Below are 17,323 nucleotides of genomic sequence, written 5' to 3'. Positions count from 1 at the left end.
ACGACACCAGTCATTCGTATTAATCTCTACAAACGCAACATGGATCCCGATACAAAGAGAGCTCTAATGAAGAAAAGAACTGTTCTTAAAGCCGGTTTAACACGCATACAAAGCTTCGTGAGCTCAGAACTTGATACGGCAGACACAACTTTAATCGAAGTAAAACTGAATAGGCTACTTTCTCTTAAGGAAGATTTCAAATACATTCAAACTGAACTCGAGCTAAATGATGACGAAAATATCGATTCACATATCGATTACCACCAGGAATTCGAAAATAAGAGCGATCTTGTGGAGGCTAAGCTTAGAAAGGCTATCATTTCCCAGACTTCACATTTAGCTGACGAAGTACGTTCTCTTTCAACCAATGATGTAGCAAGGCAAATAAAATTGCCAGAAATCAAGCTCCCTACATTTGACGGTACATTAACAACTTGGCTTCACTTCCGGGACACCTTTCAGAACCTGATAGTTAATAACAATGATCTATCAAATGTTGAGAAGTTTCATTATATGTTATCCTCGCTTAAAGGTGAAGCCAAGGATGCTATTAGGAATATTGGCATTTCAGACTCCAATTTTACTGTAGCTTATGACCTTCTCGTGAGCAGGTATCACTCGCCAAAATTAATAGCTGCTGAATATATTAAACAGATCCTAGAATCACCGGGTAAAGTATGTTCAACCGAAACAGAGATACGTCAACTCGTAAATAAATTCTGAGGTAGCATTGATGCGCTGAACACACTCGATACTAAGATAAGCATTCTAGATCTTCTCCTAAACGAGCTTTTACTATCGCGAGTGGATAAGAAATTGAGATTAGAATTCGAAAATAAACATTCTCACCTAGAAGCTGTAGAGTTTAAAGAACTTGTTAAGTTCTTGGAGAGACGTTGTCAGACATTGCAACTTTGTGCCTCTAACCCCTCTCCCAGTCTATCGCAAAACCATCAGACAAGTTCAAGGTCAAAAATCGCAGCTCAACAGTCATACATTACAACGTCAAGACAATGTTGTATCTGTTCAGATGAACATCAGCTTTATAGGTGCCCAGACTTTCTTAAATTAGATTGTGATGAAAGGTTCAAAGTAGTAAAGGATAAAAATCTATGCAGCAATTGCCTGAGCTCATCTCACACTTGGAAGGCATGCACATCAAAAACATCATGCAGATTATGTAACAAATATCACCACATGTTGTTGCATCATGAGACTGACCATATATCATCTCCTGCAAATCAAAACAACAATCCACAACAATCATCTTATCATTCTCTGAGAAGCACATCCAAGAATCAGATACTTCTGAGTACGGCTTTAGTAAAGATCAAGGACGGTCAGGGAAGATTCCATTTAGTTCGTGCCATACTCGACAATGGTTCGCAGAGTAACTTTATATCCGAACACATGGTGCAACAACTGAGACTGAAAAAGAAAAAGACCAGCGCCATAACACTGCAAGCTTTTGGTGAACTCACATCCCAAGCAAACACAGCAGTGAATATTGAGGTTCACTCAACAATCAACGATTATCACTTCAACATGGAATGTATTGTTCTTCCCAGAATAACTGGCAATATACCTGTCTCACATATCAATTGCAAGGACTGGAACATTCCACAAGACATCACTCTCGCTGATCCTGACTTTCACATCCCTCAGGCTACCAATTTACTGATTGGCGCACAGTTTTTCTTACAGCTCCTGCAACCCGGAAGAAAAAGCCGACAAGGGTACCCATGCCTACAGAACACACAGCTAGGATGGATTCTCAGCGGAGAATATTCACAACTCAATCAAGAAAGGGAAGAGAAGACACCAACCAAGTCGCTCTTTATCAGATCTGACCTCAACTTAGAAATACAAATTCAGAAGTTCTGGAGCCTCGAGGAAGTGAACCATGTTACACACTCACCTGAAGAGAAGGAATGTGAAGCCCATTTCAAGGACACCACAAGAAGAGATGAAACTGGGAGATTCATCGTAGAGCTACCCCTTAAGAGAGAGTTGCAACTTGGAAACTCAATGCAGACTGCCAGCCGACGTTTTCATCTATTAGAACGGAAACTACAAACTCAAGACGACCTTCGTAAAAATTACATCACCTTCATGAGAGAGTACCAGACCCTTGGACACATGACGGAACTTCAGTCGGAACCCATTGAAGGAGAAAGATATTATATGCCTCATCACGCTGTCGTCAAGCATTCTAGCAGCACTACGAAAACAAGAGGCGTATTTGATGGATCAGCAAGGACTGACAACGGTACTGCCTTAAACGATATCTTAATGGTAGGACCTACAATTCAAGAAGATCTCTGCTCAATAGTTATGAGATTCCGCACTCACAACATTGCTTTCACCGCTGATATTGAAAAGATGTACCGCCAGATAATGGTTCATCCTAAACATCGACACTTACAGTGCATCCTATAGAGAGAACATCCTCAAGATAATCTAAAATCTTATGCTCTTAACACTGTCACATATGGCACGTCTGCAGCATCGTTTCTGTCCACAAGATGTCTCCAGCAATTAGCACTCAAAGAAGCGTCCGAATTCCCGAGAGCGGCCGCGATCCTCAAACGTGACTTCTATGTTGATGACTGTCTTTCTGGAGCAGATACTTTAGAAGAAGCCCTGGAGCTGCGAACCGAGTTACAACAGCTTCTCGGTCGTGCAGGGTTTCCTTTGCGAAAATGGTGTTCCAATAGCCCTGAATTACTGAACTCCATCCCAGAAAGCTTACGAGAAACTAAGCACTCGTTAACTGACAACGTAAGTGACATGGTAAAGACATCAGGGTTGACTTGGCATCCCTCCACAGACATGTTTCAAATAAACTGTAACGTAAATTTTCAAGAATTAATGGGTGATACAACGTTCACAAAGAGAATAGTGCTCTCAACGATATCCTCAATTTTCGACCCACTTGGATTTATAAGCCCTGTAGTAATCAGCTTCAAGGTTTTCATGCAACGTCTCTGGCAGGAAAGGTCAGGATGGGATGACCCTTTACCAGTAAACTTACTTGATATTTGGTTGAAATTATATGATCAGATCCCCACGCTTAATAGCATCAAGGTCCCAAGGTGTTTTCTCGCTGAAGGGAAAACCAAGTCCATAGACATCCATGGTTTCTGCGATGCTTCACATCACGCTTATGGCGCCTGTATTTACGTGAGGTCTGTGAACAACAAGGGTGACGTTCTTATCAGATTGTTATGCGCAAAATCGAGAGTCGCACCTTTAAAGCAAGTCTCAATTCCCCAACTAGAATTGTGTGGTGCCTTACTGCTCTCCCATCTCCTGAAGAAAACACTTGCCTCTCTACAACTGCCATTCACTAATATACAGCTTTGGACTGACTCGACAATTGTATTAGCATGGTTAAATGCGTGCCCCACTAAATGGAAGACGTTCGTAGCAAATAGGGTTGCAGAAATTCAAGAAATTGCTCCCTCGAATCACTGGTCTCATGTTAAATCACAGGATAACCCAGCAGATCTCGTCTCGCGAGGCATTGAACCAACAGACATGAAGAACAACATGCTGTGGTGGCATGGTCCAGCCTGGCTGTGCTTAGACCCCTCAGCTTGGCCGAAACAAGAAACTATCTCCGACCCTAACAAGATACCAGACAAAAGAATATTAACTTCACTTGTTATTGTGCAACATAACGACTCATTTCTAAACACATTCTCTTCGTTAAACCGACTACTCAGGACGATTAGCTATTGCCTCAGATTTGCTTCAAACTGCAGGAGAAACCCCGATGATCGCGACATGTCCCCGTTAATGCCTCAAGAAATAAGTAATGCCCTCAATGTATGTATCAAGATTGTTCAAGCAATATCCTATCGTGAAGAAATTCGTTGCCTCGAGCAAGGAAAGAACATTCACTCAGCTAGCAAAATTAGGAATTTAAGCCCGACTCTGGACCAACATGGCTATCTTCGTGTTGGTGGAAGACTGTACAATGCATCATCCATCTCTTACGAAGCTAAACATCAACTTATATTACCTCCCAAGCATCACCTCACGAAACTTATTATTTTAAGTGAACATCAAAGATTACTGCACGCTGGGCCCCAACTCCTGATATCATCATTACGTGGGAGATATTGGATTCCAAGAATTCGACAAGTCGTTAAAGGGTGCATTCATTCATGCTTGCCATGCTACAAATTAAAATTGACAACAAATCAACAGAAGATGGGAAATCTTCCCAAAGAAAGAATCACCCCTGCAAGACCATTCCTGAACGTGGGGGTAGACTATGCTGGTCCATTTTTTATAAGAATTGGAACACTGCGAAGCAAACGGACGGGCAAGGCCTACGTTGCCATCTTCACTTGCCTTGCCACAAGAGCTGTACATTTGGAAGTTGTCTCAGACCTTACAACGGATGCATTCATGGCCGCACTGCGACGTTTCACGTCACGCAGAGGATGTCCATCAAATATCTATAGCGACAATGGCACTAACTTCGTCGGTGCTGCAAGGGAGCTGAAAGAACTGCAAGAATTTCTCCAAGATTCGGATCAAAACAGAAATATTGTCGAAGCTGCAACCACAAAGGGGATCGCCTGGCATTTCATCCCTCCATCAGCACCGCATTTCGGCGGAGTTTGGGAGTCCATGGTGAAATCTTTCAAGTACCATTTGCGAAGAACTATGGGTAGCACGGTGCTTACCTTTGAAGAATTAAGTACCCTTTCTTCCCAAATAGAGGCCTGCCTGAATTCTCGTCCTCTAACAAGACTCAGCGATGATCCTACAGACTTATTTTGTTTAACCCCATCTCATTTCCTAATTGGGGAACAAATTACTGTACTTCCTGATCATGACCTTGTTCACTGTGCCATAAACAGACTTTCCAGATGGCAACATCTTCAAAAGATGACCCAGGACTTCTGGAAACAATGGCATAGGGAATATATTAACACTCTGCAGCAGCGTCACAAGTGGACTGAGAAACATCCTAATCTTCGAATTGGAGATCTTGTGTTCATCAAAGATGACAACCTACCACCTCTGCAATGGCGAATGGGCATAATAGAGTCTGTTCATCCTGGTGAAGACAACCTCGTACGGGTCGCCACTGTGAGAACAAACTCTGGTATCATAAAACGACCCATCAAGAAGTTGTGTGTTTTGCCTGAGAATGAGAAAGAATACTAAAAGTTTCGAGTTACACAGTGATGTGATTTATACCTTTATGAACTCCCTGACTATCTGTATTATGTGTTTATTCCTGAAGTGAATTATCTTTCTTCTTCCCTTCTTAAAAAGGCCAGTGCCTTTTGGTGGCCGGTATGTTTGGGAAATTTTTACCTTTTCTTGTAAATATTTGTGTTGGTACATATATCAAACAGTTGAATGTTAATAAATATGGTGTTCGAAGATACATTCCCAACACACACAATACTGTGTTTCTTAATTTTTTTTCTAATAATTTTCTAAGCAGTTGGCAGATGGCAACATGAATCAAGACAATAAAAGAGAAAATATCCATGGTAATCTGAACCTGAGTTATAGTCCTATACACAAACTTGCAACACAGGAAACATGTCCCCAACCTGTACTTGACTTGAACATGGGAAGCACGAGAATTCTAGACAGTATTAAAAACCTGGCAACCCAAGAAAGGAAAGAGAAGTGGGAATAAAGAAGGGGTACTTACCAGTGTGTGTCCAGAAACGTATTCCACAGCACGAGCTGATCCATACTGTGATAACTGGAGGGCAATATGTGTCAGGTAGATGGAGTAACTGAGTTTACTCAAAGGCTGGAACCATTCCCAAGACAGCAGTCTGTTCACATAGCCTGTAATATCACAATAATCACGATATTTATCTTAAGAGGTAAAATTGGATTTAAGACAAAGTAATGTACTGTCATCTTTACTCATTATAGTAGAGAGAGAGAGAGATTTACAAGAAAATTTGCACACACTGTAAGAAAAATTCAGTCCCACTTCTCCTACAGGCAAATGCCAGGATGGTGCCTAACTCAAGGCCATGACTGCTTCCTTCCCTCTTCTTTGCCTATCCCTTCCATTCTTCCCATCCCCCCACAAGGTCCCTGTTCAGTATAGCAGGTTAGACTGCCTCAGTGAGGTATTGGTCCACCTCCCCAGTTTCATCGCCCCCGACCCAAAGTCTCACGCTCCAGGACACTGCGCTTGAGGCAGTAGAGATGGGATCCTTCACTGAGTCCAAGGGAGAAACCAACCCTGGAGGGTACATGGATTAAGAAAGAAAGATGAAAGAATTAATTATAAATACAATTATGATTTTACAGAGAGCTTTTTGAGCCTTTTTTTTTTTCAAAGAAAAAGTGGTGATCGTCTTGCATTTCAAGAAATATGGTACTACAGAAAGTAATTTAGTGATTCTCAGTTGGTAATTGTAGATGTACCTCCGTGGTCCAGACAGCAGAGGTAGATCATGATGGCAACACCCAGGCCCCAGACGGGTCGGTTGAGTGCTATGTACACTGAAGATCCAATTGGTTCATACTCATAGCCAGAATCCTGGAATATCTGTACTGCACACAGTGCCAGGAGCATCAGGGAAGCTGATATAAGCCATAGACCCAGCACCATCAGCTGAAACAATAACATCATGCTTAAACCCTGCAATTTACTGTGGAACTACAAAGAAGACCTTGATGCCAATTACAGTGACACACATACATATAAAAAACCAAACCAAACCCCATGGCACAACAGCCCTGAAGGGCCATGCACTGTTAAGTGACCACTGCTCAGCCTGAAGGCCTGCAGATTACGAGGTGCTGTGTGGTCAGCACGACGGATTCTCTCGGCTGTTATTCTTGGCTTTCTAGACCGGGACCACCATCTCACAGCTCCTCAATTGTAATCACGTATGCTGAGTGTACCTTGAAACAACCCTCAGATCCAGGTAAAAATCCTGACGTGGCTGGGATTCAAACCTGGGGCCTCTGGGTAAGAGGCAGACATGCTACCCCTACACCGTAGGGCCGGCACATATACATACACTATGTGAAAAACATTTCTGGACATCTTTCTGTAAACATAAATTGGAGTCTAGATGTCAATATGATTGTCGCTGTTTTTATAAATGCCAGCTGAATGCTCAATGTTGTTCATAGGAGATACCTACAGTACATCGTGGGTAGAGCCAAGGGAGCTGGAATGGTCATTGGGTGCCAATTACAGAATATGAATCTCATGTTAAACTCCTATTGACAGTTGAACTTCTTACAAAATTGTACAAAACTATTTTAATCCTCCTAGTCAATCTATCTATATATATAAAAAAAAACATGTCCTGACTGACTGATTCATCATCCAATAATGGACATTATAATGGACCATTTATATTGGTATTATAAATTTACTCATTCGGAACAAATATTACAGATTCCCTATGGGAATCAACATCTGTATTATTATGATTCATCATCGCCGAGCCAAAACTACTGGACATAAAGAAATTAAACTTTGAGGATTCATTTATATTACAATGCAGTTGCTCGCTAAGGGAGGATTTTTGGATATTCCATCGCTAAGGGGATGAAAAAGGGGGTGAATTTTTAAAGTGAGAACATCTATATCTCAAAACTTAAAAAGTTTACAGATGTAAAAATTGGTATTTAGAAACTCTTTTAAAAATAAAGAAATGTTTATTTTTTTGTTTATGGAAAATCCCACTAGGAGGGGTGAAAAAGAGTGAAAAAGGGGTTGAATACCTTTAATGAGGATACTTATATCTCAGAAACTGAAGATATTACAGACCTGAAAATTGGTATTTGGAAACTCCTTTAAAAATAAAGAAACACAAATTTTTTGGTTTCTGGAAAATCCAATTAATGGGGATTAAACAGGAGGGATAAATGGGGTGAATTTTTAGAAAGGTCTATATCTACAGTACATCTCAGAAACATAAAATGTTACAGACGTAAAAATTGGTATCTGGAATCTCCTGTAAAAGTAGAGAACTCCACTTAAGGGGAACTAAAAACGGGGTGAAATTTTAAAATGAGCATGTCTACAGTATATCTCAAAAACTTAACATGTTACAGAAGTGCAAAATGGTATTTTTTATCTCTATTAAAAATAAAGAAACAAGTATTTTTGGTTTTTGGAAAAACCACTTGGGTGGGGGTTGGGAGGGTAAAAATGACTGAAAATGGGGTTGAATTATTTTCATTAGGATGCTGATATCTCAAAAACTGAAGATGTTACGGACGTGAAATTTGGTATTTGGGTATATCCTTTAAAAATTAAGAAATATGTTTTTTTGTTTTTGGAAATCCACTCAAATTAGTTGAATTATTTGTTTGAAGATACTATTATCTGAAAAATGTAAGATGTTGCAGACGTGAAAATTGGTATTTGGAATCTGCTTTGAAAGTAAAGAAACATGTATTCCTTTGATTTTGTAAAATCCAATGAAAGGAGGGGGAGCGGGTAAAGGAATTGAAAAATTCATTGAATTGATTGTATGAGGATACTTACATCTAATAAAAACATAAGTTGTTACAGACGTGAAAATTGGTGTTTGGATCTCCTTTAAAAACAAAGAAGAGCACATTTTGGGGGGAAAATCATCTTGGGGGTGGGGTGAAAAGGAGTTGAATTCCTTTTGTGAAGATAAATATCTCAAAAACTAAAATTGCAACATTCGTGATTATTAGTATTTAGGAGATCCTTTACTAACAAAGAAACAAGTTGTTCTTATTTTGGAAAAATCACTTAAGGGGGTAGAGTGAAAGGAAGTGAAAAAGTGAACTTTTTATGGGGATAATTTTATCTCAAAACTGAAGGTAACAGACGTGAACATTAGTATTTGGAATCTCCTTTAAACATAAAGAAACACGCCTTTTTATTTGGGGGGGGGGGGGGTGCGGAATCAACTTAACAGCGGCGGGGTGGAAAAGGAGTTGAGACCAATTGATTTTACTGTTCATAATGTACTTGATTCTGATCATAAACCGATCATCATTTATCTTTCCTGGGTTCATTTTCAAGAGCCACCTTTTCCTTTGGAGACCTTAAAGTTGGATTACAGTAGATTCTCCTGGCATATAAATAAAAATTTAAACACATCTGAAATAAGCAATAGGAATGATATTGACCATGAAATTGTTCACAATAATAATAATAATAATAATAATAATAATAATGTTCTGGACCGTCATCAAAATGTGTGGACCATGCTGGAAATGGATAATAACTACGAATGCTGTCCAGCCGCTGGTTCAGTACCGTCAAAGTACTCAAGACGACACCACGCTGGAGCTCCTCACGAATTTGACCCATATTAAAAATGCTTATAGGAAAAAATGGCAAAGATTTAGGGACCCAACTGACTGGGCAGAATACCTGGACCTAGCCCAGGAAGTACAAAATCGATTGCTGGAAAGAAAGATTAAAAAATAGGAGGAACTTTGCCTTCAGATCGCGAATTTTGGTGGATTATATATAAAATGTTAAACATTCAATTATAAATGTCAGTATAATACCGCAGCAAAACACGGGTATCTTGCTAGTATATAAAGTAACATGTCCTGAATGACTGATTCATCATCACCGAGCCAAAACTATTGGGCATAAAGAAATGAAATTTTTAGGATATATTTATATTCCAATGCAGGGGCTCACTATTGGAGGATTTTTGAATATTCCATTGCTGTGGGGGTGAAAAGGGGGGTGAATTTTGAATGTATCTATATCTCAAAAACTTAACATATTACAGACTTGCAAATTGGTATTTTTAATCTCTATTAAAAATAAAATAACACTTATTTTTTGTTTTCTTTGATATTTAGAAATTTCATGATCCATATTGAAGTGGGATAACAATAATTGAAATTATTAGGGGTCCTCCTATTCAATATAGGTGATGATGCTTGTTGTTTAGAGGGGCCTAACATCTAGGTCATCGGCCCCTAATGGTATGAAATGAGACAAAATGCAATGACAATTTAAAAGTACAAAATTCATCCACTGACCAGAATTCAAAACGTGATGATGAAGAATGAAGGAATGAACATGAATTTAAAACAATCAGTGGATCTGACCCGCAATGCCTCACCTGACCAGAAACAATATTACAGACCAAGGGACTGTTTCCAAAGCACAATCCTGAATCAATGATGCTTGTTGTCTAAAGGAGTTTAATATCCATGCCAATGGTCCCTCATAATGGCACTTATTCCTAGTAAAGGAGAACCATGGTATTTCTCAGGTTGTGGTACTAATCAAAGGTAGAATAAACTCATGGTGTTCCAAGCATTATGGTACTACTCACAAGTATTGTACGTCGTACAGGTAATGCAGACCTCTGGTGTTTCTCACATAATGGCGAATCTCACAAGCAACACAAACCCATAGTGTTCCTCACCTAGGTGTACTAATCACGGGTGCCGGTATTCCCGTGGTGTTCCGCATATAGTGGGTACTAATCATAGGCAACGAAGACCCACAGTGTCACTCATATTGTGTTACTAACCACAGGCAACACCCAGACCCATGGTGTTTCTCACTTAATGGTACTAATCATGAGCAACATAAGACGGTGGTGTTCTGCATTTAGTGGTACTAATCACAGGTATTGGAAACCCACAATGAACCCCGCTCTACTGCTATGAATCACAAAACTATTGAGTACCTAATAGAGTGGTACTACTTGCAAGTAAAGGCAACCCATGTTGTGCCCCACATGATGGTACTAAGCACAAGTAGTTTCATGGTTCTGATGCAATCATCCCTTGGTCACCCCTTTTAGTCTCCTCTTACGACAGGCAGGGGATACCGTGGGTGTATTCTTTGTCTGCGTCCCCCACCCATAGGAGGTAGACAAAGAGAAAAAAGAAGGGATCTGTCACTTCAAGAAATGAAGTAACGGATGAAGAAAGGCAAGCGCCACGAAGGGCGTGAAAATGAAAGACTCCCTAGGCCTCGAATGCTCTAATACTGTCATGGTCAGAAAAGAACAAGAGTTGACCAAGGGAGGTCAGACAGGGTAGATGAAAGTGAGGAGCCTGGCACAAGTAAGTGGAAGCAATGCCAGGACTCAGCTAAAGGCCCTGTGATCGCCAACCCACATTCCCAAGTTGAGAGCTCCTGGGGCCCCTTTTAGTCGCCTCTTACGACAGGCAGGGGATAGCGTGGGTGTATTCTTCATCTGCGTCCCCCCACCCACAGGGGGTCTATTCAATACAAAGGCATTTATTAATGTGAATAGATCACATGTCATTCACATGAGGTACTACTTTCGGCACCTAACTTGTGCCATCAGCAGTCAACGAGTCAAATCAGGCAAACACATACAAATTTAAAACACACTCTAACACCTGTATACATTAATATTAAATAAAATATGGTGCATGATGATATTGCACTTTAGTTTAAAATCCTTTTAACATGATGGTGACTCCATTGTTTTGTACACATGGTGGTTTGTCCAGCTTGTATAAGTCTTTCCTTCTTTAATCTTGTGAGAATACACTGCAGAGTTTTAAAGACATAGCGTAGTGTACCAAAGCCCTCCACCTTACTCGATCTTTCCACCATTCCTCTTCTAGTACTTTATTGCTATCGACTCCTCTATTTGCAATACAGTCCACAACAGAGCTCCTCCATCTCATCGTAGTCCATCCCCAAGGCCTCTTTCCAGTCTCTGTATCCGTGAATGTTCTCTTTGGTATTCTCTCTTCTGGCATTCTCATCATGTGTCCAAACCATTTCAGCTTTGCTATATCAATCTTTTCTTGAAATTTACACACTCCCACACTTCTCCTTATTTCCTCATTTTGTATTCTATCTTGTCTTGTCTTTCCCTGTATGCTCCTCAAGAATCTTATTTCAGCTGCTTGTATCTTACTTTGGTTCCGCTTAGTTAATGTCCAGGCTGCTGAAGCATAGGTCAGTATAGGTTTATAATAGGACGAGTATAAATCTTTCTTGCACTTCATTGGCACATCTTTGTTCCATACAATGTGTCTCACACAATGGTAGAAACTTGCAGACTGCTGTATTCTTGAATCAATTTCTCCATCCAAATTTCCATCTTGTGATATCACGCTGCCCAAATATTAAAAATTTTCACTACTTCAAGAGTTTCATTTCCTATTTTTATCACTCCCCTGGATTTTCTGTTACCTCTTGTCATGATCAAAGTCTTACTTTTTGCAGTACTAATCTTCATTCCAAAATTTCTTATCTCCTCATTCCATAAATCAACTTGTGTCTGTACTTTCTCTTCATTATCTCCCCAAACTACAATGCCATCAGCAAAGAGCATAGACTTTACTTGCTCGCCCATCATCTTCTTCTTGATATTGTGTAGAATTCTATCAATGATGATAATGAAGAGTAAGGGAGATAATACACTTCCCTCTCTTAAACCTGTCTCAACTCTGAACCATTCAGTTTGACCTACTTTGGTTCCAACATAGTTTTTGCAATTTTGATACAATGCTATTACCATCTGTATTGTTTCATTCCCAATCTGTGCCTCTGTCAATGTTTTCCATATCAAATTCCTTGAGGCACTGTCATATGCCTTTTCAATATCTAAAAACGTTACTACCATGTCCTTTTCATATTCCCAATACCTTTCCATCATTTGATGCAATGTAAATATTGGGTCAAATGTGGATCTGCCTCTTCTGAATCCATACTGGTGTTCTGCCAATTTTCCCTCTACTCTGTCTCTTATTCATCTATCCACGATTCTTTCAAGGATCTTAGCTGTATGAGGTATCAGTATCACTCCTCTGTAATTTTCACATTGCTTCCTGTCTCCTTTCTTGAAAACTGGTATAATGACCCCATTCGTCCACTCTTTTAGAACAGTCTTTTCTCTCCATATCGCTCTGAAGAGTCTATACAACCACTGTGGACCAACTACTCCTGCTGCTATTAACATTTCTATGGTGGCCTCGTCAATTCCATCTGCCTTGCCTCGTTTCATTCTTTTAGTGGCAGACTCAATCTCTGCCATGGACTCTTTGTTTTCCTTATCTTCCATCTGCACTAAATCTGGTTCTTCGATTTCTCCTTGTACCGAAGTATTTTGCACATTGTAAAGCTGTTCAAAGTATTTTCCCTACCTCTGCAATATATCCTGCTTCTGTGTCATCACTTCCACCTGTTCATTTTTAATGAAGTTAGCACCTTTTCCTGGGTTTTTCTTCTTTTTAACCCACTGGAATAACATCTTTTTGCTTCCGGTTGTATCTTCTTGCAGAGATTCCGTGAATTTTTGCCAGCATTTCTTTTTCTCTTCTTGAACCACCTTGGAGCACTCCTTCTTGCAGTGCCTGTATTCTGTTTTGAATTCTGTTGTTCTGCTTCTCAGCCATCTTTTCCAAGCTTGTTTCTTCCTTTTAACTATATCTTTTACCCTGTCATTCCACCAGGGCGTTTCTTGATCTTTCTTCCTGCCTGATACTCTTCCAGAGGGCTTTCTGCAGACTTGAGCATGACTGTTTTAAAGTATGCCCATTCTTCTTTGACCCTTCCGATTTCTTTGTTAGGTACACTTTTTTTAATGTGTGTCTGGAACTCTTCATTTATTTCCTTCTCCTGCAATTTCCACACCCTTCGCTTTCTCTGCCTAATCTCAGCAGTCATCTTTTGTATCTTTCCCATCTTTAACTTAGCTATCACAACTCTGTGATCTCCTTAGAAAGATTCACTTGGGAGGGCTGTTACATCTACCAACATTTTCCTGTTACCTTTCTCGACCAAAATGTAATCTATCAGAGTTTTGATTTTGTTATCCCAACTATATCTTGTTATCTTCTGACTGTAACCATGTGTTACCAATGATCAGCTCATTTCTTCTACAAAAGTCTACCAAAATATCTCCAGCCTTGTTTCTCTTCCCATATCCAAATGGACCTATAATCTCCTCATTGCCTTTTCTTTCCTGACCTACTTGGGCATTCATCTCTCCTATGATCACAACTTGTTTGTCCTGTATATGGCCTTCCAGATATTCAAGGTATTCCTTTAGATCCATATCTGTATTTCCTGTTTGTGGAGCATACCCTTTAACTATATCTGTAACACCAGTTTCAAGTCTCAATCTGACCTTAATCAACCTGTCATTTATGTTTTCCACTAATTCTAGGTATTCCTTTAGGTCTTTTCTAATTATGAGACCTACACCATTTTTGGCCTCTCTCCCTCCACTATAGTATAAGGTGTATCCTTTCTTTAGTTTCCTCTCACCTTTTCTTATCCATTTGGTCTCACTGATTCCCAGCAGTGCTATATCTTTGTCAGGCAAAAAATCTACAATTTCTTCCACTTTCCCTGTTAGTGTCACTACATTGATGCATTTGGTTGCTGGTCGCCCATTTCTCACATTCCTCCCAGCATCACAAGAATTGCACGTCGCTTGTGGAGAACGCCCTAGCATTTTGCACGTCGCTTGTGAGGAACACCCTAGCATTTTGCACGTCGCTTGTGGAGAACGCCCTAGCATTTTGCACGTCGCTTGTGGGGAACGCCCTAGCATTTTGCACGGCGCTTGTGGAGAACGCCCTAGCATTTTCCGAGGCTTCAGTGCACTTGTCATCATATAAGCTTTTATTAAGATGGGTTCGCCACTACCAAAGGCATTTTAGAGCTACTGCCAGATGAAACTTGTAGGCCACTCCTAACATGGAGAACAGATGCCTTTTGTAGTCGCTCCTCTGGAGTACAGACGCTACAGCTGATATGGGGTTTCAGTGGCATTTCCTCCACTGAGGGCCCATTTCCCTTCTATAAGGACTCCTCCGCACTTAGCCGTTGGTCCTTACAGTGGGTCGTGCAATTTACCGCCTCCCAACACTTGGCGTGGAGACATTGGCTGTATGGTTTTACTCCATTATCGTAGCAAATTAACTGGCCAGACATAATTTATTAATAGGGCCGATGACCTTAGATGTTAGGCCCCTTTAAACAACAGGTATCATCAATTTATTATTACCTGTAAATATGATGTATAAATCCAAGGTAATGTTGTACAACACAGGGTAGTAGTCCAGAACAACACATCTTGTCACTAGAGTCCTACAGATCACAATGAAATTTAAATAATAAATAAGGTAGTTCAACCTATTCAATACAAATAAATATGAAATGTAGTATTACATTCCTATTTAATTAAAAGCGGAAGCAGTACCGGTTTTGACCCTAATCTGGGTCATCATCAGCCGAATAAAATGCAAAAAACAATGCATAGGTAAATAAGAAATTAAAGAGTGAGTCTTTCACAAAAACAGTTGAAGAGGCAAAATATGTTAATGGGGATTGACACTGTGCAATTTTAAATCGTAAAATCTAGAAGAAGTAGAAAGTCAGTCACTCATAAGAAGTAAGGCGTGATCTTCTGAATAGTAGCACAACACACGCAAATTTCAGCACTGTCTCATAATGTTTACAAGAAGAGGTGAAAAGTTAAATGAACCAGCGAATGAGGCGCGAAGTCACAATATAATTAATGAATATGAAGTCCCAAAATTGTTTAGAAGTCGAAGACGAATCGCTTGATTGAAGCGAATTGCTAGCTCCTGAAGATCAGCGCAACACACTTCAATGTCTGGCACTGTGCTTTTAAATGCCGACTGAACTCGGTGAATAGCTTGATGAACCAGTCTGTAATTGTTTCGGTTGTGAAAATGTGTGTATATATATTATAAATAATACAATTTAATATAATTTAAGTACGTAAACAGGATCTTGTAGATTCTTTAGAACAATTGACATAAAAAACCAGCAAGACACGCCATTATGCAATCTCCTCAACGTTTGGTGCGTAGGCATTCAAGTGCTATAGGACTCTTGGATCGCACCATGGCCAGCCCGTTCCACTGACCTCGCCCTGTGCAATTTCTTTTCAGGGGATATTTGAAGGATCGCATCTTCCGACGTAAGCCACGAACACTACAGGACCTGAAAGCTACCATCCATGAAGAAATCAAGGCAATACCACTAGACATGCTCAAGTGAGTCATGCGAAACTTCAGGGAGAGGCTTCAGAGGTGCATCGAACAGCACAGTCGGAATTTAGATGACATTATTTTCATAACTTAGTGTATATATGTATGTGACACAAATGGCAAACACTACTCTTTCCAACTGTGCAATAAATATTTAAATGGCTTATTGCGTTCCCGAGTTATTTACATTTGAAATTCGTCAGGTATTTCTGCCGCACCCTGTATTATTATATTATTACATTGACAAAATTCATTTTTGGGTCCGTTTTGAAAGTATTTGTATTAAATAACACTAGTATGTTTTTATTGTTCACCCACCTATTCAATACAATACAATCTTAAAAATTAGCACTTTGTCCTTATCAAAATTGTTAACATAAAATGAATACAGGGTTATTCCAAATGATTGTCGGGGTTTCGTGATATTTTTTTTTAACGAGGAAAATGTACCATTTTTATTGTTGCAGTAATGGTTAGATAAACTCTCAAAGTTTTGTTTTTCATCAACTGTAGTACATAAGTTACCACCAGATGGCAGTAATAGAAGTGTTTAAAAAAAGGGCGGTTAGCGATAAGGAGAAAGCTTTTTGTACTCTTGAATTTCATCAACACTGATCCGTTACCACAGTCCAGCACCATTTTTGGACAAAATACAGGAAGGAGCCTCCTTCCGACAACTCTATTCACAAATGGTACGCACAATTTGTGGATACAGGTTGTTTGTGCAAAGAGAAAAGCAGTGGGCATCCCGCTGTGTCAGAAGCGGATGTGAATTGGATTAGTAGTCCTAAGAAATCAAATACAAGATGTAGCAGGGAACTGCAAGTTCCTCAAACCACAGTATGGTGTGTTTTATGAAGGAGCCTAAAGGTAAAGCCATATCGCCTACAATTGTGTCAAGCTCTAACAGCTAATGACAAAGCCCTACGTTTCATCTTTTGCATAGCACTGCAGGAACGGATTGAAGAATATGATGGTTTTCTTGACAGAGTAGTTTTCAGTGACAAAGCTACTTTTCAGGTAAGTGGAAAGGTAAACAAACAAAATATTCGCATTTGGGGTGCAACGAACCCCCATTGTTATGTGAAACATGTGCGAGACTCTCCTAAGGTGAATGTGTTCTGTGCCGTTTCAAACATGAACGTCTTTGGCCTTTTGCTGACAGAATGGCTGTTACCCCAGTTGAGTGACGACAGAGATGATTACGTGCTGCAACAGGATGGTGCACCACCTCATTTCCACAGGGATGATAACGTGCTGCAACAGGATGGTGCACCACCTCATTTCCACAGGGAGGTTAGAGCATTTTTAAACCAAGAACTTCCAC

At 40.0% G+C, this 17,323-nt stretch overlaps 1 protein-coding gene across 1 annotated transcript in view; it reads right to left on the bottom strand.

The window, feature by feature from the left end:
• LOC136864267 (nose resistant to fluoxetine protein 6) overlaps window positions 1–17,323 on the bottom strand; it is a 165,828-nt gene that overhangs the window by 18,066 nt on the left and 130,439 nt on the right. Inside the window, exons 10-11 of the mRNA XM_068226691.1 lie at window positions 6,427–6,616; window positions 5,690–5,832 (exon numbers count right to left, since the gene is read on the bottom strand). Of these exons, the coding sequence (XP_068082792.1) occupies window positions 5,690–5,832; window positions 6,427–6,616 (333 nt within the window). The remainder of the gene's footprint in view (window positions 1–5,689; window positions 5,833–6,426; window positions 6,617–17,323) is intronic.

Source organism: Anabrus simplex, chromosome 1 (assembly GCF_040414725.1).
Source record: "Anabrus simplex isolate iqAnaSimp1 chromosome 1, ASM4041472v1, whole genome shotgun sequence".
Classification (NCBI taxonomy): Eukaryota; Metazoa; Arthropoda; class Insecta; order Orthoptera; family Tettigoniidae; genus Anabrus; species Anabrus simplex.
The sequence above is the reverse complement of the archived record's forward strand: the minus strand, read 5'-3'. Positions and strand labels throughout refer to the sequence as shown.